Below are 16,753 nucleotides of genomic sequence, written 5' to 3'. Positions count from 1 at the left end.
TTTTGTGAAAAGACAAACAAGGGGTTAGAGCAAGAAACCCCCACCAGGTTTAGGATCATGAAATTAGTCAAGAGTAAGTGGAGCAATAGCGCAGTAGGGCATTTGCCTTGCACGTGGCTGACCCAGGACAGACCTGGGGTCGATTCCCAGTGTCCCATATGGTCCCCCAAGCCAGGAGCAATTTCAGAGCACATAGCCAGGAGTAACACCTGAGCATCACAGAGTGTGGCCCAAAAACCAAAAAAAAAAAAAAAAGGGGGGGAGGGAGAGATAGCATGGAGGTAAGGTGTTTGCCTTTCATGCAGGAGGTCATCGGTTCGAATCCCGGCATCCATATGGTCCCCCGTGCCTGCCAGAAGCAATTTCTAAGCCAGGAGCCAGGAGCCAGGAATACCCCTGAGCGCTGCCAGGTATGACCCAAAAACCACACACATACACACACACACACACACACACACACACAAGAATAAGCTTCCTGAGCATCACTGTGTGTGCCCCTCCAAAAAAAAAAAAAAGGGAAAAAAGTTCTGGTATAGGATAATGACTAAACAGTATGAATGTGCTCACAACACTAAACTGTACACTTAAAGCGGTCCATTTTCTATAACCTTCATAAAAAATTAAAATTCAGTGTCCATAGTTTTTTTCCATAAACTTTTCTTGGAATGCAGTCATTTACAATGTGCCTGTGGTTGCTTACACATTAAATGGCTGAGCACTGAGTGATCTGAGACCCTATTTTTACTGCTTTGTGCTACTGTTAACTCTTTATAACTTATCAAGCATTTTTAGGCCTGTATCATTAACATTGCAAACCCTTTTGTTTGTTTTAAATTCATACCCAGCAGTGTACAAGGCTTACTATATACTCTATGCCAGGGGTGGCGAACAAGTTCGACACAAAGAGCCAAAATTTTAAACTGTGAGAGTCAGAGAGCCACACCACGCAGTGACCTGCCAAAACAGACAAACACTCACACATAAGCATATGATTTTAACAATAATCTATTAAACATATATTGCATTTTGCCATTTTGAGTGAGGGTAAAAATCCTGTTCGCCACCCTTGCTCTATGCTCAGGATCACTCCTTGCAGGGTTTGAGGGACTACATGTGGTGCCAGGAATTGGGTTAGAAGCATGCAAGATAAGCAACCTGCACATCATACTCTCTCTCGGGCCCTCAAACATTTTAAAAATAGGTGTGTAGAGTCATCACAATTAAAAAAAATAATTAGGGGCTAGAGGAATAGCATAGTGGGTAGGACATTTGCCTTGCATACAGCTAATTCTGGCAGATTCAGGGGACCATATGGGATGCTGGGAATAGAACCCAGGTCCATCCCGGAAAGGCCACAGGCAAATGCCCTAATGCTGTGCTCTCCTGGCCCCCAGGAGTGATTTCTGAGTAGAGCCAGGAGTAACCCCTAAGCACCACCAGGTGTGGCCCAAAAACAAAAGAAAAAGTAAAAGAAAAAAAAAAGTGGAATTCAAATGATACTTTTAGTGTAGATTTCATCTAATAGCAAAATATTATGCTCATTATATAAAATTATAGGTGTACTAAAATGTTATTAGCAGATTAAATATTCATATTCCCAACTCACAAATAAAACCACCACCAAAACACTGGGTAGAGACCAGAGTGATAGCACATGAGTAGGGCATTTGCCTTGCATGCAGTTGATCCGGGTTCAATCTCCAGCATGCCATATGGTTCCCCAAACCAGCTAGGAGTAATTTCTGAGAGCAGAGCCAGGAGTAACCCAAGCGCTGCCCAGTGTAGCCCAGAAATGAACCAAAAAAGGAGGGTATTTAAAATAAAATTCTTATTATATGAGAAATTCTTCACACAAGTTACAAATAAAAACAAGATTGCAAAAAAAACTTCTGAATGGCTCATTTATTAGCCAGGCAAAGAGAGTAACAAGTTAAGATTGTGTTATAGCAGGTAGAAAAATAATTGAGACAATAACCAGAGTATCAGCCTTTTGGTGAGAACTATGTTCAAAGTTAAGAAAATTAGTAGCGGGGCTGGAGAGATAGCATGGAGGTAAGGCGTTTGCCTTTCATACAGAAGGTCATCGGTTCCGGCGTCCCATATGGTCCCCGTGCCTGCCAGTGACAAATTTGGAGTCAGATTTTAGCCTCTATGAAGATTTTAAGAATTAGTTATAATATTTTCAAAGAGGTTAAGAAAAAAACATGGATACAGTACAATTTAAAGTGGAATCTATATATTACCAAATGTTGGAGAAACATGCATAGAACAAAGAGTTTAGAGGATAATCTTTTATAAATTATTTCAAATCCTATGACTATTGTTTTTCAGAGCCAGTACTATGCACAAAACATTTGAAACTATCCAAACACTAATGACCCAATGTCATTCACTCAGACATTCTAATCATCAGTTCAGTTTTTTGCTAGAAAGCTGAATATATTGAAATGTCCTTGCTGTATTTGAAAACCTCCATAACAGTAACATTTTATAGCCATTTGGCAAGAATGGGGGGTGTGTGGCCACATCCAGAGATGCTCAGGACTTACCCTGGGTCTGCACTCAAGAATCACTCCTGGCAAGCTTGAGGGGATATAGAAGATGCTGAGGATCAAATCTGAGCCAGCAAGAGTTCTACACGCTGTACTATCTCTCTGACCTTTTATTGCAAATATTTTAAATATTGACCATACCCAGTGGTACTCAAGTGTCAGATATTGAAATTAGGGTCTTGCACATACCATTTGTGCTGGAGCACTTGAGCTATCTCCCTCATCCTACTGCAATTTTTTGACTATGGGCAAGAACTGAAAGGGTTGTTGTATTATTTAATGAGGAAGGGGTTCTGTGGTTTGTAGGTTTGCTTTTGGGGTTTTTTTTTTTTTTTGATTGATTGATTGATTGATTGGTTTTTGGGCCATACTCAGCAGCGCTCGAGGGTTACTCCTGGCTCTGCACTCAGAAATCACCCCTTGCAGGCTGGGTAACCATATGGGATGCTGGGAATCAAACCAGGTCGGCTGCATGCAAGGCAAACACAGCTGTGCTACCTCTCCAACCCCTTGCTTTTGGTTTTTGGGCCACACCCAGTGGTGCTCAAGAGGGCATCAGATACCAGAGATAGAATCAGGGCTCCTCCCAACTCTTTTTTTTTTTCTCTCTCTCTTTTTCTTTTTTTGGTTCAGAGGCCATATGGGATGCCGGTATTTGAACCACTGACCTTCTGCATGCAAGGCAAATGCCTTACCTCCACGCTATCTCTCGGGCCCGCTCCCTCCCAACTCTTGTCATTTCCTTGATGTCTGAAATTTTTTTGAAAAACAATCTTCAGTCACTAATATCAAACATCAAATGGTCTAGCAATTACATTTTGGTGAAGATCTACTATATGGCAGTTGTGGTTTTTCTCGGGGTGGGAGCAAACCTGATAAGAATTCAGGTTACTCCTGGCTTGCTACTGAGATAGGTGGTGGCAGGAACAAACAGAACTCAGGGGTCACATTTGCAAAGCAAGTATTCTACAACTGAGTCATATCCCCTGGCCTGAGTTGATGCTAATTAATTCCATTTAAACTTACAAAATAAAATTTTATGTATGGAAAAGACATTTCAATAACATGTCACCTGAATTACAAGTAATGTAAGCTGTTTAATATATTTTCTATGTTGTCAAAAGTCAAATGACACTTTATTTCTATTCCTACATATTTTCCAAGCAGAGTACAGATCCAGCAGTGTTTTTCAGACCTTATTAATGCTCAAAAGAAATGTCCATACTTCAAAGTCCTTTTCACAATGCAACCGAGGAGCTTTCAGACAATTTTCAAGTTTTGTTTTGTTTTTTTTTTTTTTGGTCTGGGAATTGAACCAGGATCTTCCACATGCAGGGTAATTTCTATTCTACTGCTGAGTATCTCCACCCATCACTCAATTTTCCATTGGAAGTAATTTGTCTACAAAGTAGTGATATGCTATGAGACAAACCTAATAGAATTCTACAAATGCTTTCCAAGCAACAAATATGCTCAAATTCACGTGCTCATGGATTTAATTTGGTTTACCCATTAGTGTATATTTTCAAAGATGAAATATGTAAAATCTATCTCATTATAAATTGTTATTAAAATTTTTTTTAAATTTCGCGATCAATTTTGTTGACAGGAACACTAACTCTAAAGCTCAAAGAGGCAAAATGGTAAGTCAGGAATGTACCTCACGACTAGAAAACATGTTTCACATGTTCAATCCCCATCTAGAAGTGGAGGACAGAAAGCAAATGCTAAACTATGGAGTTAGTTTAGGAGTCTAGAACACGTTTCACATATGTGGGAAGCCCAAGTTCTAGCTCTAGTAATTATTGGAATAACAGATAGGATCAAATATACAAGAGGAGGCAAATTTTACTTCTTGTAAGAAAAGTCATGAAGGGATCAAATATAGGGCAGCTTCATGTGCAGTGGATTAGAAATACAATTGATTTGATAGAAACATAAAAGGAGTCCTGCAAAGAGCCAAAGTTCCTCCCTATAAAAATTTCAATTAAAGGGAAAGAAATATTAACTTATACATAAAAGCATATAATGGTTTGAGGGAAATTCTACAAAGAACACACAGGAGCATAAATAACAAAAACGAAGAGTTGAAAAGGATTGACAGAGAAGATAATGCATGAATTCACAAGACAAAGATGAACCAAAAATAATAGCATGTGCCAAGAAAAGTAAGACACAGAACAAAGATGAAGCTAGACAGTCTACTAAAAAAAATAGAGGGCCTTAGACCTCATCTGTCATGGTAAGTTTGCTTCAGAGGAATCAAATGAGAACACAAGATCCATTTATATTCCTATGCTTAGTACTTGCCCAAAACTTGCTCTAAATGTATTTTCAAATATCATCTAGGCTGTCGTGTGTCATGTGTCAGAGCATAAGTGTTACTGGAATGCCTAAATTACAATCTATATACAATTCTGAGAGAACTTAGTATGTAATAAGCACTAAAAAACTATCTGTCTTAATTATAAGATTATTATTGTTGGTTAATAAAAATATAAAATCTAAAGATCACTCCAAAGGTATTTTAGTGAATTTTCCAAATTATAATTTCCAACCTCTCTAAAAACAAAGGGGCAGGAGAGACAGTATAGTACAGGGGTGGCGAACAAGTTCGACACAAAGAGCCAAAATTTTAAACTGTGAGAGTCAAAGAGCCACACAACGCAGTGACCTGCCAAAACAAACACTCACTCAAAAGCATATAATTTTAACAATAATCTATTAAACACATATTGCATTTTGCCATTTTGAGTGAGGGTAAAAATCCTACAGTGATGGTGAGGGTATGCTTCGTCCTCCACACTAAGAACTAAAGGAAAGATGTGCCACAACATGTGACACACAGGTCCCCCACTTGCTGGCCCATGCAGTTGTTTCCGAAGGGAGACGGATGACGGCGGCGGGGGAATGACGGCAGCGGGACTCCATGCTCGGAGATCTCTCCTCAGAGGTCCCTCCTCAGAGCAACATAACAAGATCCAAACTTGGCAAAGAGCCACAGTATACAAAATGATAAGAGGCCTAAAGAGCCGCATTCATTTTGGCTGGGAGCCGTATGCGGTTAGAGAGCCGCGTGTTTACCACCCCTGGTATAGTGCTAAGGGGCTGCCTTACTGGGTCAAACCTTGGCACTCCAAAAAGAATGATACCTAAGTGCAGAGCCAGGAGTAAATCCTAGCATCACTGGATATAGCCCCAAAACAAAATAACTATAATTTCATCCAGGCTAGATGTACAACTGATGGTCCTTATATACCATCTCCCAAAGCAAGACTAGAAAGGCTTAATGAGTGACATAATTCTGGAATCCAGAATGAATGAGATTTATGTGAGTGGAGGTCCAAGGAAAAAGACATCTGTTTGTCTGTCAGTTTTCCCAATTAAATAACATCCTAGAAACAAACCAGATAATAAGAGATTAATTCTACAAAATCATTATCAAAACCATTATCAAAACCATCCATTAATAAGACTGGGTCCTCGGGGCCAGAGAGATAGCACAGTGATAGGGAATTTGCCTTGCGCAACCAGGGTTCAATTCCCAGCATCTCATAAGGTCCCCAGAGCCTGCCAGGAGTGACTTTCTGAGCGCAAAACCTGGAATAACCCAAGTGCGGCCGAGTGTGGCCCAAAAACAAACAAAAAGTTAAAAAAAAAGTATTAACAGGGCCGGAGAGATAATGCAGCAGTAGAGTGTTTGCCTTGCATGCAGTTGATCCAGGATAGACCTCAGTTTGATCCCCGGAGTCCCATATGGTTCCCTCAAGCCAGGAGCTATTTCTGAGCACATAGCCAGGAGTAATCCCTGAGCGTCACAGGGTGGTATCAAAAACTACCTATATATATATATATATATATATATATATATATATATATATATATATATATATATATATATATATATGTAAACTGAGTCCACACCCAATGAATTCAACTGAGAATAAACGGGTCTGTGAGTTAAATAAAATCTATTTAAATAGCTTATAAAATCGTAAAGAGCTTATAATATAAATTGAAAACCACTTAACTAAAAAAATGCTCATAACATTGCTAAATATGACAGATCACTAAAAAAGCAAATTATAAATGCATAGCAAGAAAGGAATTAAGGCTATATGTTACCAAAGGTCACTGCTGGATAATTATTGAAATAAATTTTTTTCTTCATTTTATATATGTAATTTTTTTTCTTTTTGGGCCACACCCGGTGACACTCAGGGGTTACTTCTGGCTATACGCTCAGAAATCACTCCTGGCTTGGAAGACCATATGGGACTGTGGGAGAATCACCTCCGTCCTAGGTTAGCACATGCAAGGCAAATGCCTTACGTTTGCGCCACCTCTCTGGCCCCTTCATTATATAAATTTCTAACAATGAGCACATTTTCATTTACTAGGACTTTAATTATTATAAAGTAGCATAGAAATCAAACCCCTCCTGACTTTTCCCTAAAGAAATAAGAATACTGGGTTCAAAGATATAGAACAGCAGTAGGGCATTTGCCTCGCATGCAGAAAGACGGTTGTTCGAATCCTGGCATCCCATATGGTCCCCCAAGCCTGCCAAGAGCTATTTCTGAGCACAGAGCCAGGAGTAAGCCCTGAAAGCTGCCAGGTATGATCCATAAATCAAAAAAAAAAAAAAGCATACTTTCTTAAAAATTTCTTTATATATTAATAAACATAGAAAGTTAAGTGCTGGAGAGAAAGTTCGTAGTACAGGGATATGGCACTTGCCTTATTATGTGGCTATCCCAGATTTGATCCCTGGCATAGCATATGCCTCCCTAACTCCCCAATATATATGTATGTATGTCAGTTGTCACAGGTATCCCCACTTCACAATGAGTTAAGAATTTTTCAACTTTGATACAAAAGCACTTAAAATGTATTTAACTAGAAGCTGCACTTCAAATTCTTCATTTTGATCTTTTCCCCAGGCAAATTATATGCAGTGAGATAGCCTTTATTTTAATGCTGGGCAGCAACCATGAGAGGGGAGTTGTGACTTAAAAGTAAATGAGAGGGGAGGATGGTTGCACAATACCTAATGGTGTTCAGGGGCTATTCCAGACTCTATACTCAGGCAATGACCCCTGGCAGTGCTCAAAGGACCATATGTAGTGCCAAGGCAAGACAAGTGCCTTAACTCCTAGGTTTCCAAGGCTGCCCACAGTTTTCACATTATTTTTACTCATCTTTTCTTATATAATTGATCTTTTCCTCATCATCTATATCAGAGTTTAATCTTCATTCAACTAATAGGCAATAAAGTTGCTCCAATTTTTTGCTACTACAATCAATGCTACAAATAGTTTAATTGTGAATTATGCTGTTCATATATAATGGGGGGAAGAGAAAGAGAGCAGGAACAATTTCATGTGCTCTGCCACTGAGCCATATGCCTGTACCCTGACATAAATTTATAGCTATACTTGAGGTATAATGTATATGCTATAAAATTTGCATATAAATAATTCAAAGACATTTTTGCAATCTTCTCCACCAAAGTGGTCGTGTGTGTGTGTGTGTGTGTGTGTGTGTGTGTGTGTGTGTGTGTGTGTGTGTTTTGGTCACATCCAGCAATGCTCAGGGGATATACTCCTGGCTCTGCACTCAAAAATCATTCCTGGCATGCTTGAGGGACCATATGGAATGCCAGAATAGAACCAGAGTCCAGCCTAGATTGGCTGCATGCAAGGCAACCACCCTACTGCTGTGCTATCGTTCCGGTCCCTCCACTAAAGTTTTAAATATTACATTAACTAAAAATTTCTTTAACACCAATATGTAGCCAATCATTTTCCGAACCCCCAAACCTTACTCAACAGTAACCTATTTTCCATCAATGCAAAGTTGTATTTTGGGGGGTCATGTCATATATGCAAAGAATCAAAGAGAAAAAAATGAGTACATTAAAGTGATAACAGCCAACATCTGAACCAATTATTTGTCAAGCCCCATAAGCATCTATATAATTTAAATATATACATTATATGGTGATATATACCAATTGTATCATTATTTTCTTTTCCTTTTTTGGGGGGGAGGGGGTCACACTGGCAGCGCTCAGGGGTTACTTCTGGCTATATGCTCAGAAATCGCCCCTGGCAGGCACAGGGGACCTTATGGGATGCCGGGATTTGAACCACCATCCTTCTGCATGAAAGGCAAACGCCTTACCTTCATGCTATCTCTCCGGCCCCTCACTACTATTTTCTTGAAGCTATCTATTCATACTTGTTCTCTGAAAAGACACTATTTAAAAAAAAAAATGGTTAGAGGTATTGGAACATTGTATGACTGAAACTCAACTATCAAGAACTTTTTAACTGTTATCTCATGGATATTCAATTGAAAAATGGCCATAATAGAATTTGATATAAAAATATTTCTGGAGAACATCCCTAAGAATTCTATAATTCCTGGCATGTTGACACTCATGCATTTATATACTCTACAAACACTGAGTTTGCCAGGCACTGAGTGAACAAAACTGACAAAATCTCTGTGATCATGAATTCTTACTCTGGCCAGCATTTGCTGAATTATTAAAGGAAACACATGGATTCTAGAAGGACAAATATACCACTCAACACAATTCCAAATTTAATTCTTTTTAAACCAGTCTTGCCACATATTACTGAATCTACAAATTAGTCTTCATAAAATACTGATTTATATATTTTATGCCAAAGAATCCAAAGCTTTTTAATACTAATCAAGTATATCTCACCCACTTTCTACATTAGCAATTTTAACTTCATCACTTCCCATTAATTCCCATATAATCTTTCATAGGACCATTAGATGAACTTTAATACCTACTTTACAAAAGAAAACCTTAAAGCAAGAAAGCTTTCAATCTTATTACCTACATCTACACTATTCATTTCACCTCCTTCATTCACTTTAGTGGAAAAAATGTTCATTTAATAACGAATTCCACCATGAATATTCTTTATTCTGTCCTCTTGCTATCTCTGAAGATTTTTGTCCTATTAAATCATCACTTTTTTTGTTTTTGAGCCACATCTGGTGGCTCTCAGGGGTTACTAGTAGCTCTGGGCTCAGAAATCAATCCTGGCAGGCTCAGGGGACCATTTGGGATGCCAGGGATTGAACCCAGGTCAGCTGCATGCAAGGCAAACACCCTACCTATTGTGCTATAGCCCCCCCTCCCTACTCCTCTTTTTAAACTTTCATCAAGGATGAAAAATTCCCTTAGTTTCCAAAGCTTTCAGTTCTTATATCAATTTAATTCTCAACATAATCAAACACAGTTTAAAATACTTCACTGGATTTTTATTTTTAAAATAAAGGTCTCCCCAGCAGGGTTGTGGGGGGAGTGGGGTTCTATGAAAGCTTCTAAGTTCCACTGTACTCATTTGAGCTATCTTCTTGATCCTGCATCTTTTTTAAAAAAAATTTTAAGCTAGTTTCATTTAGCTTTTTGTCCTGCTTGCAGACTGCTTATTTTTCAGTTTCAATAGCTTATAGGTTACTCTTCTTCTGTATCCTTAAAGCTTAGATCAATTAACTTGCTCAAACTTAAATAGCTAGAGATGGGATACTACATAAAATAATTAAAACCTCAATTTATACCTCAATTTGTATCTCTAATTCTAGCATGCATTACATTATTCCATTTCAGTATCTGCTCCCTGACCCTACCAGAAATCTAGGTAGAATTATTTGAAGGGAAAAAAAAAAAAAACAATGTTTAGTTTTTCAAAAACAGACTTCAAAATACTATATCTTATTTTCAAAATAAACTTTTTGGTTATTTTTCCTATTCTTACCAATCCATCAGCCCAGATTGAAGAAAACAGTCTAAGGAATAACAGACAAAAAGTGTTTATTAAAGTCATATTAGTATTAAGGTCTTAAAATTAGAATTTCATGTACCTTAAAAGTACTTTTAAAAATGATTCTAATCCTAGGGCTAGCACAGCGGTAGGGCCAGGAGTGACTTCTGAGCACATACCCAGTGGTAACCCCTAAACATCATCGGGTATGGCCCAAAAGCAAAATATGTCTTTCCACGTTACAAGAATAAGAGGGTGCAATCAAAATTGGGTTTTGAATTCAGGTAAATGAAGTGCCTAAAACATATATATATATATATACACACACACATACACACACACATGAAGTGCCTAAAACATACATACACACACACACACACACACACACACAGGCAAAATGACTTCAGTTGCTCAGTCTTATTATTAATGTATATGCATACTATAAAATCAATTGCTTGTACATATATTGAATAAAGCCCAGGTTGTCATCTGTTACAAAAGAAAATGTTCTCCGATGAAAACTTTCTTCTGATTACCTTAGGTTTGTCTAAAGCTTCTGTTTGAGAAGACAGTTACCCCACTCCTATTGGAGAAGCCAGTAAATGTTGGCATTCTCAATGCAGCTGTCCTGTTCACTTGGACTGAGAACTTCCTTGTTCATCAGTATTTAACAGCAAACATAACGAATGTCCAGAAATAATGTGTATCTTATTCAATTAGCATATGTATTAAGATATCATCTCCTCACTTGTAACAAAACTTAAACGGGTTTGCTAATCAGATTTTCATGTTTTTCCCTACCTCATAGAAATGCTTTTACAAACAGGTTAAACACGCAATGTTTTAAAGTTATTTAAGTCCATCCAAACTTCCTGAATGCTCTTAATGATTTAAGATTATTGATTTAATAATTATTTAAATAACTTATATTTAGACTGTACTTCGATGACTTCTGTCCATAGAATTTCCACCTTACATCAATAGTTTTGACAATAGTTAGCAAAATGGCATTCCATATTTCCAGAAGAAAAGGAATCACCAAGCATCTATTTAAATCTCTTTTAAAAAGAACAGATATCCTAAAGATATGTTCAACATTCTAAGTTGAATACATATTATACATATACAGAAGTAGAATTCCAAAGCTATGAGTAAGTGCACACTGGTAAACAAACCTTTCAAGGCATTATTTCACAACTCCTTTAATCAGGTCTGCCTCTGGTGCTTATAAACATACTCAAAAAACATACTTATAATTGTTATGTATTGTATGGACCATTTCATAGTCCTAAAAAATAAAATGAAAAGAGGTATTAGTTTTGCCAGAAGAGGCTTCACAGAGATAATATTTGAATGATCTCAAAAGATAATTCAGTTTTCTGGGCTGCAGTTGTCTCATGTCTGTTTCTAATTTCAAAACTTCACAGGAATTTAACTTTAGGTTAGACATGTCTTTAAAAATTATGTATTTTTAAAAAAACCTATTATTAAGATTTTTCACCTCTGAAGTAACAAAATCACTCCTTTAAAAGTCTAATTGAGGGGCTGGAGAAATAGCATGGAGATAAAGTGTTTGCCTTGCATGCAGAAGGACAGTGGTTCGAACCCCAACATCCAATATGGTCCCCAGAGCCTGCCAGGAGCAATTTCTTAGCGTAGAGCCAGGAGTAACCCTAACCCCTAAGCGCTGCCGGGTGTGACCCAAAAAACTAAATAAATAAATAAATAAATAAATAAATAAATAAATAAATAAATAAATAAAAGTCTAATTGAGGGGGGCCAGAGAGATAGCATGGAGGTAGGGCATTTACCTTGCATGCAGAAGGACAGTGGTTCGAATCCCGGCATTCCATATGGTCCCCCGAGCCTACCAGGAGCAATTTCTGAGCATAGAGCCAGGAGTTACCCCTGAGCACTGTCAGCTGTGTCGTCCCCCCCCCCCAAAAAAAAGGTCTAATTGAGGAGCCAAAGAGATAGCATAGCAGTAGGGCATTTGCCTTGCACATGCCTGACGCAGTATGGACCTGGGTTTGATTCCACGGTGCCCCATATAGTTTCCTAGCCTGCCAGGAGCAATTTCTAAGTGCAGAGCTAGGAGTAACCCCTAAATGGGGTCGGGTGTGGCCCAAAAATCAAAAATAATAATAATAAAATAAAAGTCTAATTGATAGATCAATACAAAGAACAAGTAAACCTGCACTTTTGAGATGCTGTTACAGGACAAATTATGGAAACCAGTCCCCTTAAAGATGGTTTTTTTTTTTTCTTCAATTTTGTTTTGTTTTGGAGCCACACCCAGAGGTATTCAGTGGTTACTCCTGTCTCTGCACTCAGGAATCACTCCTGGTGTAGCACAAACTTCCATTGTGGCTTCCATAAAACTAGCCCTAATTTTACCATTTTCAGTGTGCCTGCGTTTCTCTGCTACACTGTAAATTCCCTGAAGACAAGGCCTATTTTAAATTCATTCTACCAGGGCCGGAGATATAGCATGGAGGTAAGGTGTTTGCCTTGCATGCAGAAAGTTGGTGGTTCGAATCCCGCCATCCCATATGGTCCCCTGAGCCTGCCAGGAGCGATTTCTGAGTGTAGAACCAGGAGTAAACCCTGAGCGGTGCCAGGTGTAACCCAAAAACCAAAAAAAAAAAAAAAAAAATTTCATTCTACCTCCAACAACAGAATATGTTAAGTTATATTTGACTGTTTCAGGAGAATTAAAGCTAGCTCAGAGGTTGGCACACAATTGGATTTAATAATTTGTCAAATGAAATTACTGAAAATGAGATAACACATTTAATGCAATTAGAGTAGTATCTTATAGTGTATCATTTATAAATGTCTACAATATAATTTTATGTAGGAACTGAAAACAAATTTTTGAACATTTAGTATCGAAGGTAGAAACTATTTTATCTTGGCTTTTTCCCCCACTAAAAACACCCCTTTCTTCCTGTACACTTAGCTCTTTTTCTCCCCTCTATTTCTCTTAGTATTTTTAAATAAAACTTTAAAAAAACTATGTAACCTTGGGGCTGGAGAGATAGCACAACAGTAGGGCGTTTGCCTTGCACCCAGCCAACCCAGGACAGACACCTGTTTGAATCCCGCATCCCATAGGGTCCCCCGAGCCTGCCAGGGGCAATTTATGAGTGCAGAGCCAGGGATAATTCCTGAGTGCCACCCAGTGTGATCCCAAAATAAAATTTTTTTTAAAAAATGCAACCTTTATCAAAGTTTCAACTTGCTCATTTACATAGGATTAATACCACTTCTCTGGTATGAGGACTAATCAGCCTGACCATAAATATCTCGAAAGCCTGCAAAGTGCAAAAACACAATATAAACTTATATAATATTAATCTCTAATTTTGGAGTGAAAGAAGAAATTAAAATAGGCTAATCTTAAACTTGAAACTAAACTCCCTCTAGACCTCAGTTTTGGTCATCTGTCAAATGGGAGTTCGGAAGAAAGTATTCATTCTAAAGTTTCAACGCTAATACTGCAGGGGGCTTAAAACTAATTGTCACCTAGAATGCCTCAGTCTCAAATTAGCCTGAATTGAGAATTTGATGCATGATCTGTAAAATGGTGCACTGCTTTTGGTGTCAAATGGACAGGGTTTCCATACCAGCTTTGTGATTACTTTGCAGTGTAATCATTCTGAGCAAGAAGCCAACTCTTTGGATCTCAGTTTTCTCGGCCTGTAAAACCAAGTGTTTGAACAGCATGATCTCTTGTTTACAACACAAAATAGGCGTGCTATTCTATGCTCATAAAAGACCATAGTCATTCGTCGTCACGTGAATACAATACCAAATAATTCATAACTGTGAAACAAGCTACCTCTAGAAAAGATATTCAGAATGGAATTGGGCCCTCCTCCTCTCTGATAAGAGACGTTTAAAGAATTCTTCCATCCACCAAAGAAGTAGAAAATTTTAAGACAGATGGACTGTTACATCTTCTGTCTCTCCCAAACTGAGACTTAAATCCTCTAAAATAGTCTTTAAATAGGAATATATCTATATAGATATGTATGTAAAAATCCATTCAGCCTTTTCCAGTAAACGGGGGCACAACCCCTGGGAAGCAGGCACTTACTACATCTATTGTCATTCCTAAAATCTTTGGGGACCCTAGTAATGCCCACCCATCCGTTGCACCCTCTCTTTTCCACGAAGGGCCCTACGAATCAAGCCCTAGGAATGGAGAAAAATCATGCCTCTTCATCTCCTCTCCAAAAATAAAACTCCCTTGAATGAAGCCTCCTTCCAACTCCCAACTCTTAGCCTGTGACAAGGTACCAAGTGGCCTGGCCAGCCAAACCTGCCCTTCCAAGGAGACGCCTCCAACCATCCTGCCCCTAAGCAAAGGGCCTAATCCAAACTCCTTGAGCAAAGCAAAGCAGAGCAGAGCAAAGCAACCCTGCCCATTGGGCCACGCAGGATTCCGAGCGGACCCCAAAGTCAGCCCTGGGTCCTAGTGGCATGGTTTGCAAAGTGGCATAGTTTGCAAAAAATAAAAACGATTGGCATGGTTGCAAAACTCCTCCTCCCGGCTCGGGCCACCTCCACCTCCACTGGAGCCTGGAAAAAGCCTCAGAGCCGAGAAGGGGGCACCCCTGGGGTGCGTGTGGTGGCTCCTGGCAAGGAAGACGGAGAGAAGAAGTGCGAGCAGAGAGGCCCTTTGCACCCTTTGCAATCTCTCTCGCTCTCCTCCCTCACCGGTATTGCTTGGGGTCGCTGGGCGACTTGACGATGTCGGGGTCGCCTTCGTTACTGGCAGACCTCCCGCGTCCCTCCTCCTCCGCCTCCGTCTCCTCCTCGGACTCCTCGGCTCCCAGACGGGCCAGCCGGCCGCTCTCGTCCAAGCTCTGCCCGTTGGGCTGCAGGTCGGGGCAGCTGCAGGTCGCCTTGGCCTTGTTCCTCCCGGGCATGGCGAGCCGAGGACGCGGGCTCGGTCCCACGGCGGAGTCTACACTGCGACCACCCGGCCCGCGCTCGGCCTCTCGCTCCCCCGATCCGCACGGCGCCGCGAGCTCCCGCCCGGCCTGCAGCCGCCGCCGCCACCACTTCCTCCCCGAGGCCCACGCTGCTGCAACGGCGCCTCTCCTCAGCATTCACCACCCCGCCGCAGGAGCGATGGACATGCCGCTCCCGAGGGCCCAGCCTCCTCCTTTGCCCTCCTCCTCCTCCTCCTTCTCCTCCTCCTCCGCGTTCCACAGGCGGTGCTGCAGTGGATGGTGGCGCGGCCGGCGCTGGTGCTTTTGCTCAGCCGCTCAATGAGGAGGGACAGGCCCGACCCCCTCCCCCAGCCCGGTTCTTCCTCTCTTAGCCAACTTCCCTCATCTCTCCGCCCTCCCGCTCGAGCTCTTAGCCAATCAGAGCGCCCGCGCGCCGTCACGTGCCCCCCGAGCAACCAATAGGAGCGGGGCTGTTTCAAGGAACCTAAGCGACTCGGTGGAATTCTCCGAGCATCCGGCCCCTGAGCGCGATCGAAAAAAGGCCTTAGTGTCGTGGGCGGGGCGCGGAGGAGGAGGGCGGGGCCAGCGGCGCGCGGAGCATGATGGGAGAGGAGGGTTCGAGGCGACCGCGCCTCGTTTGTGACGTCAGCTGGGTGTGGGTTGATTGCTCCTCTAGCAGAGCAAAACATTCCCTCAGACTAGTGGTTCTTCCCAGGAGTGAAACCCAACTACAGTCATGTTTGTGATCAAGGTGTTTAAATAAAGATATTAATGAAAATAAAAAGAAGAAAAAAACATTCCCTCAAAAAAATAAAAACATTCCCTCAGGTTTAAAACAAACAAAAAAAAGGGAAACGAATGGAGAGAATGAATTGCAAAAAAAGGATGTTTTGTTTAGTTTTGTTTCCCTTCAAATCATAGTTTCTACATCCTGCTTATCTTTATTTTTTAATTCATTTATTTGAAGAAAATGCATTACATAGTTGGCATAGCTGATAATACATTTTTTAGGAAGACCAAAAGCAACTTTTTTTTTTTTTGGTTCGGTTTTTGGGCCACACCTGGCGGTGCTCAGGGGTTACTCCTGGCTATCTGCTCAGAAATAGCTCCTGGCAGGCACAGGGTATATACCATATTGGATGCCAGGATTCGAACCAACCACCTTAGGTCCTGGGTCGGCTGCTTGCAAGGCAAACGCCGCTGAAAAGCAGCATGTTTAAAAAATAATAATAATAGAAAATTGAAAGAAAAACTAAAGAGATGGAAGAGAAAGGAAAGAATACTTTTGAAAATGACTCACAATGAATTCATTGAAGCACCAAGAGAAAGTTTAGTAAGCTCTTTGCTTCTCTTTATTTTTATCTTTGATCCTGGTTGAGGCCTTAGGCTGCCACTTAAAAAGGTTTAAAAAAAAAAAAGCCAAACC

General features: G+C 40.3%; 1 protein-coding gene across 2 annotated transcripts in view; it reads right to left on the bottom strand.

The window, feature by feature from the left end:
* The window catches only part of NRDC (nardilysin convertase), an 82,743-nt gene extending 67,131 nt beyond the window's left edge, over positions 1-15,612 (bottom strand). For both annotated transcript variants that reach the window (XM_049774643.1, XM_049774642.1), the window contains exon 1: positions 15,089-15,612. In XM_049774643.1, coding sequence (XP_049630600.1) covers positions 15,089-15,483 — 395 coding nt within the window. In that variant the 5' untranslated portion in view covers positions 15,484-15,612. The remainder of the gene's footprint in view (positions 1-15,088) is intronic.
* Positions 15,613-16,753: the final 1,141 nt, after the last annotated feature.

The sequence above is a fragment of the Suncus etruscus genome, chromosome 6, assembly GCF_024139225.1.
Source record: "Suncus etruscus isolate mSunEtr1 chromosome 6, mSunEtr1.pri.cur, whole genome shotgun sequence".
NCBI lineage: Eukaryota > Metazoa > Chordata > Mammalia > Eulipotyphla > Soricidae > Suncus > Suncus etruscus.
Note: the sequence above shows the minus strand (reverse complement) of the source record. Positions and strands in the feature narration are given on the sequence as shown.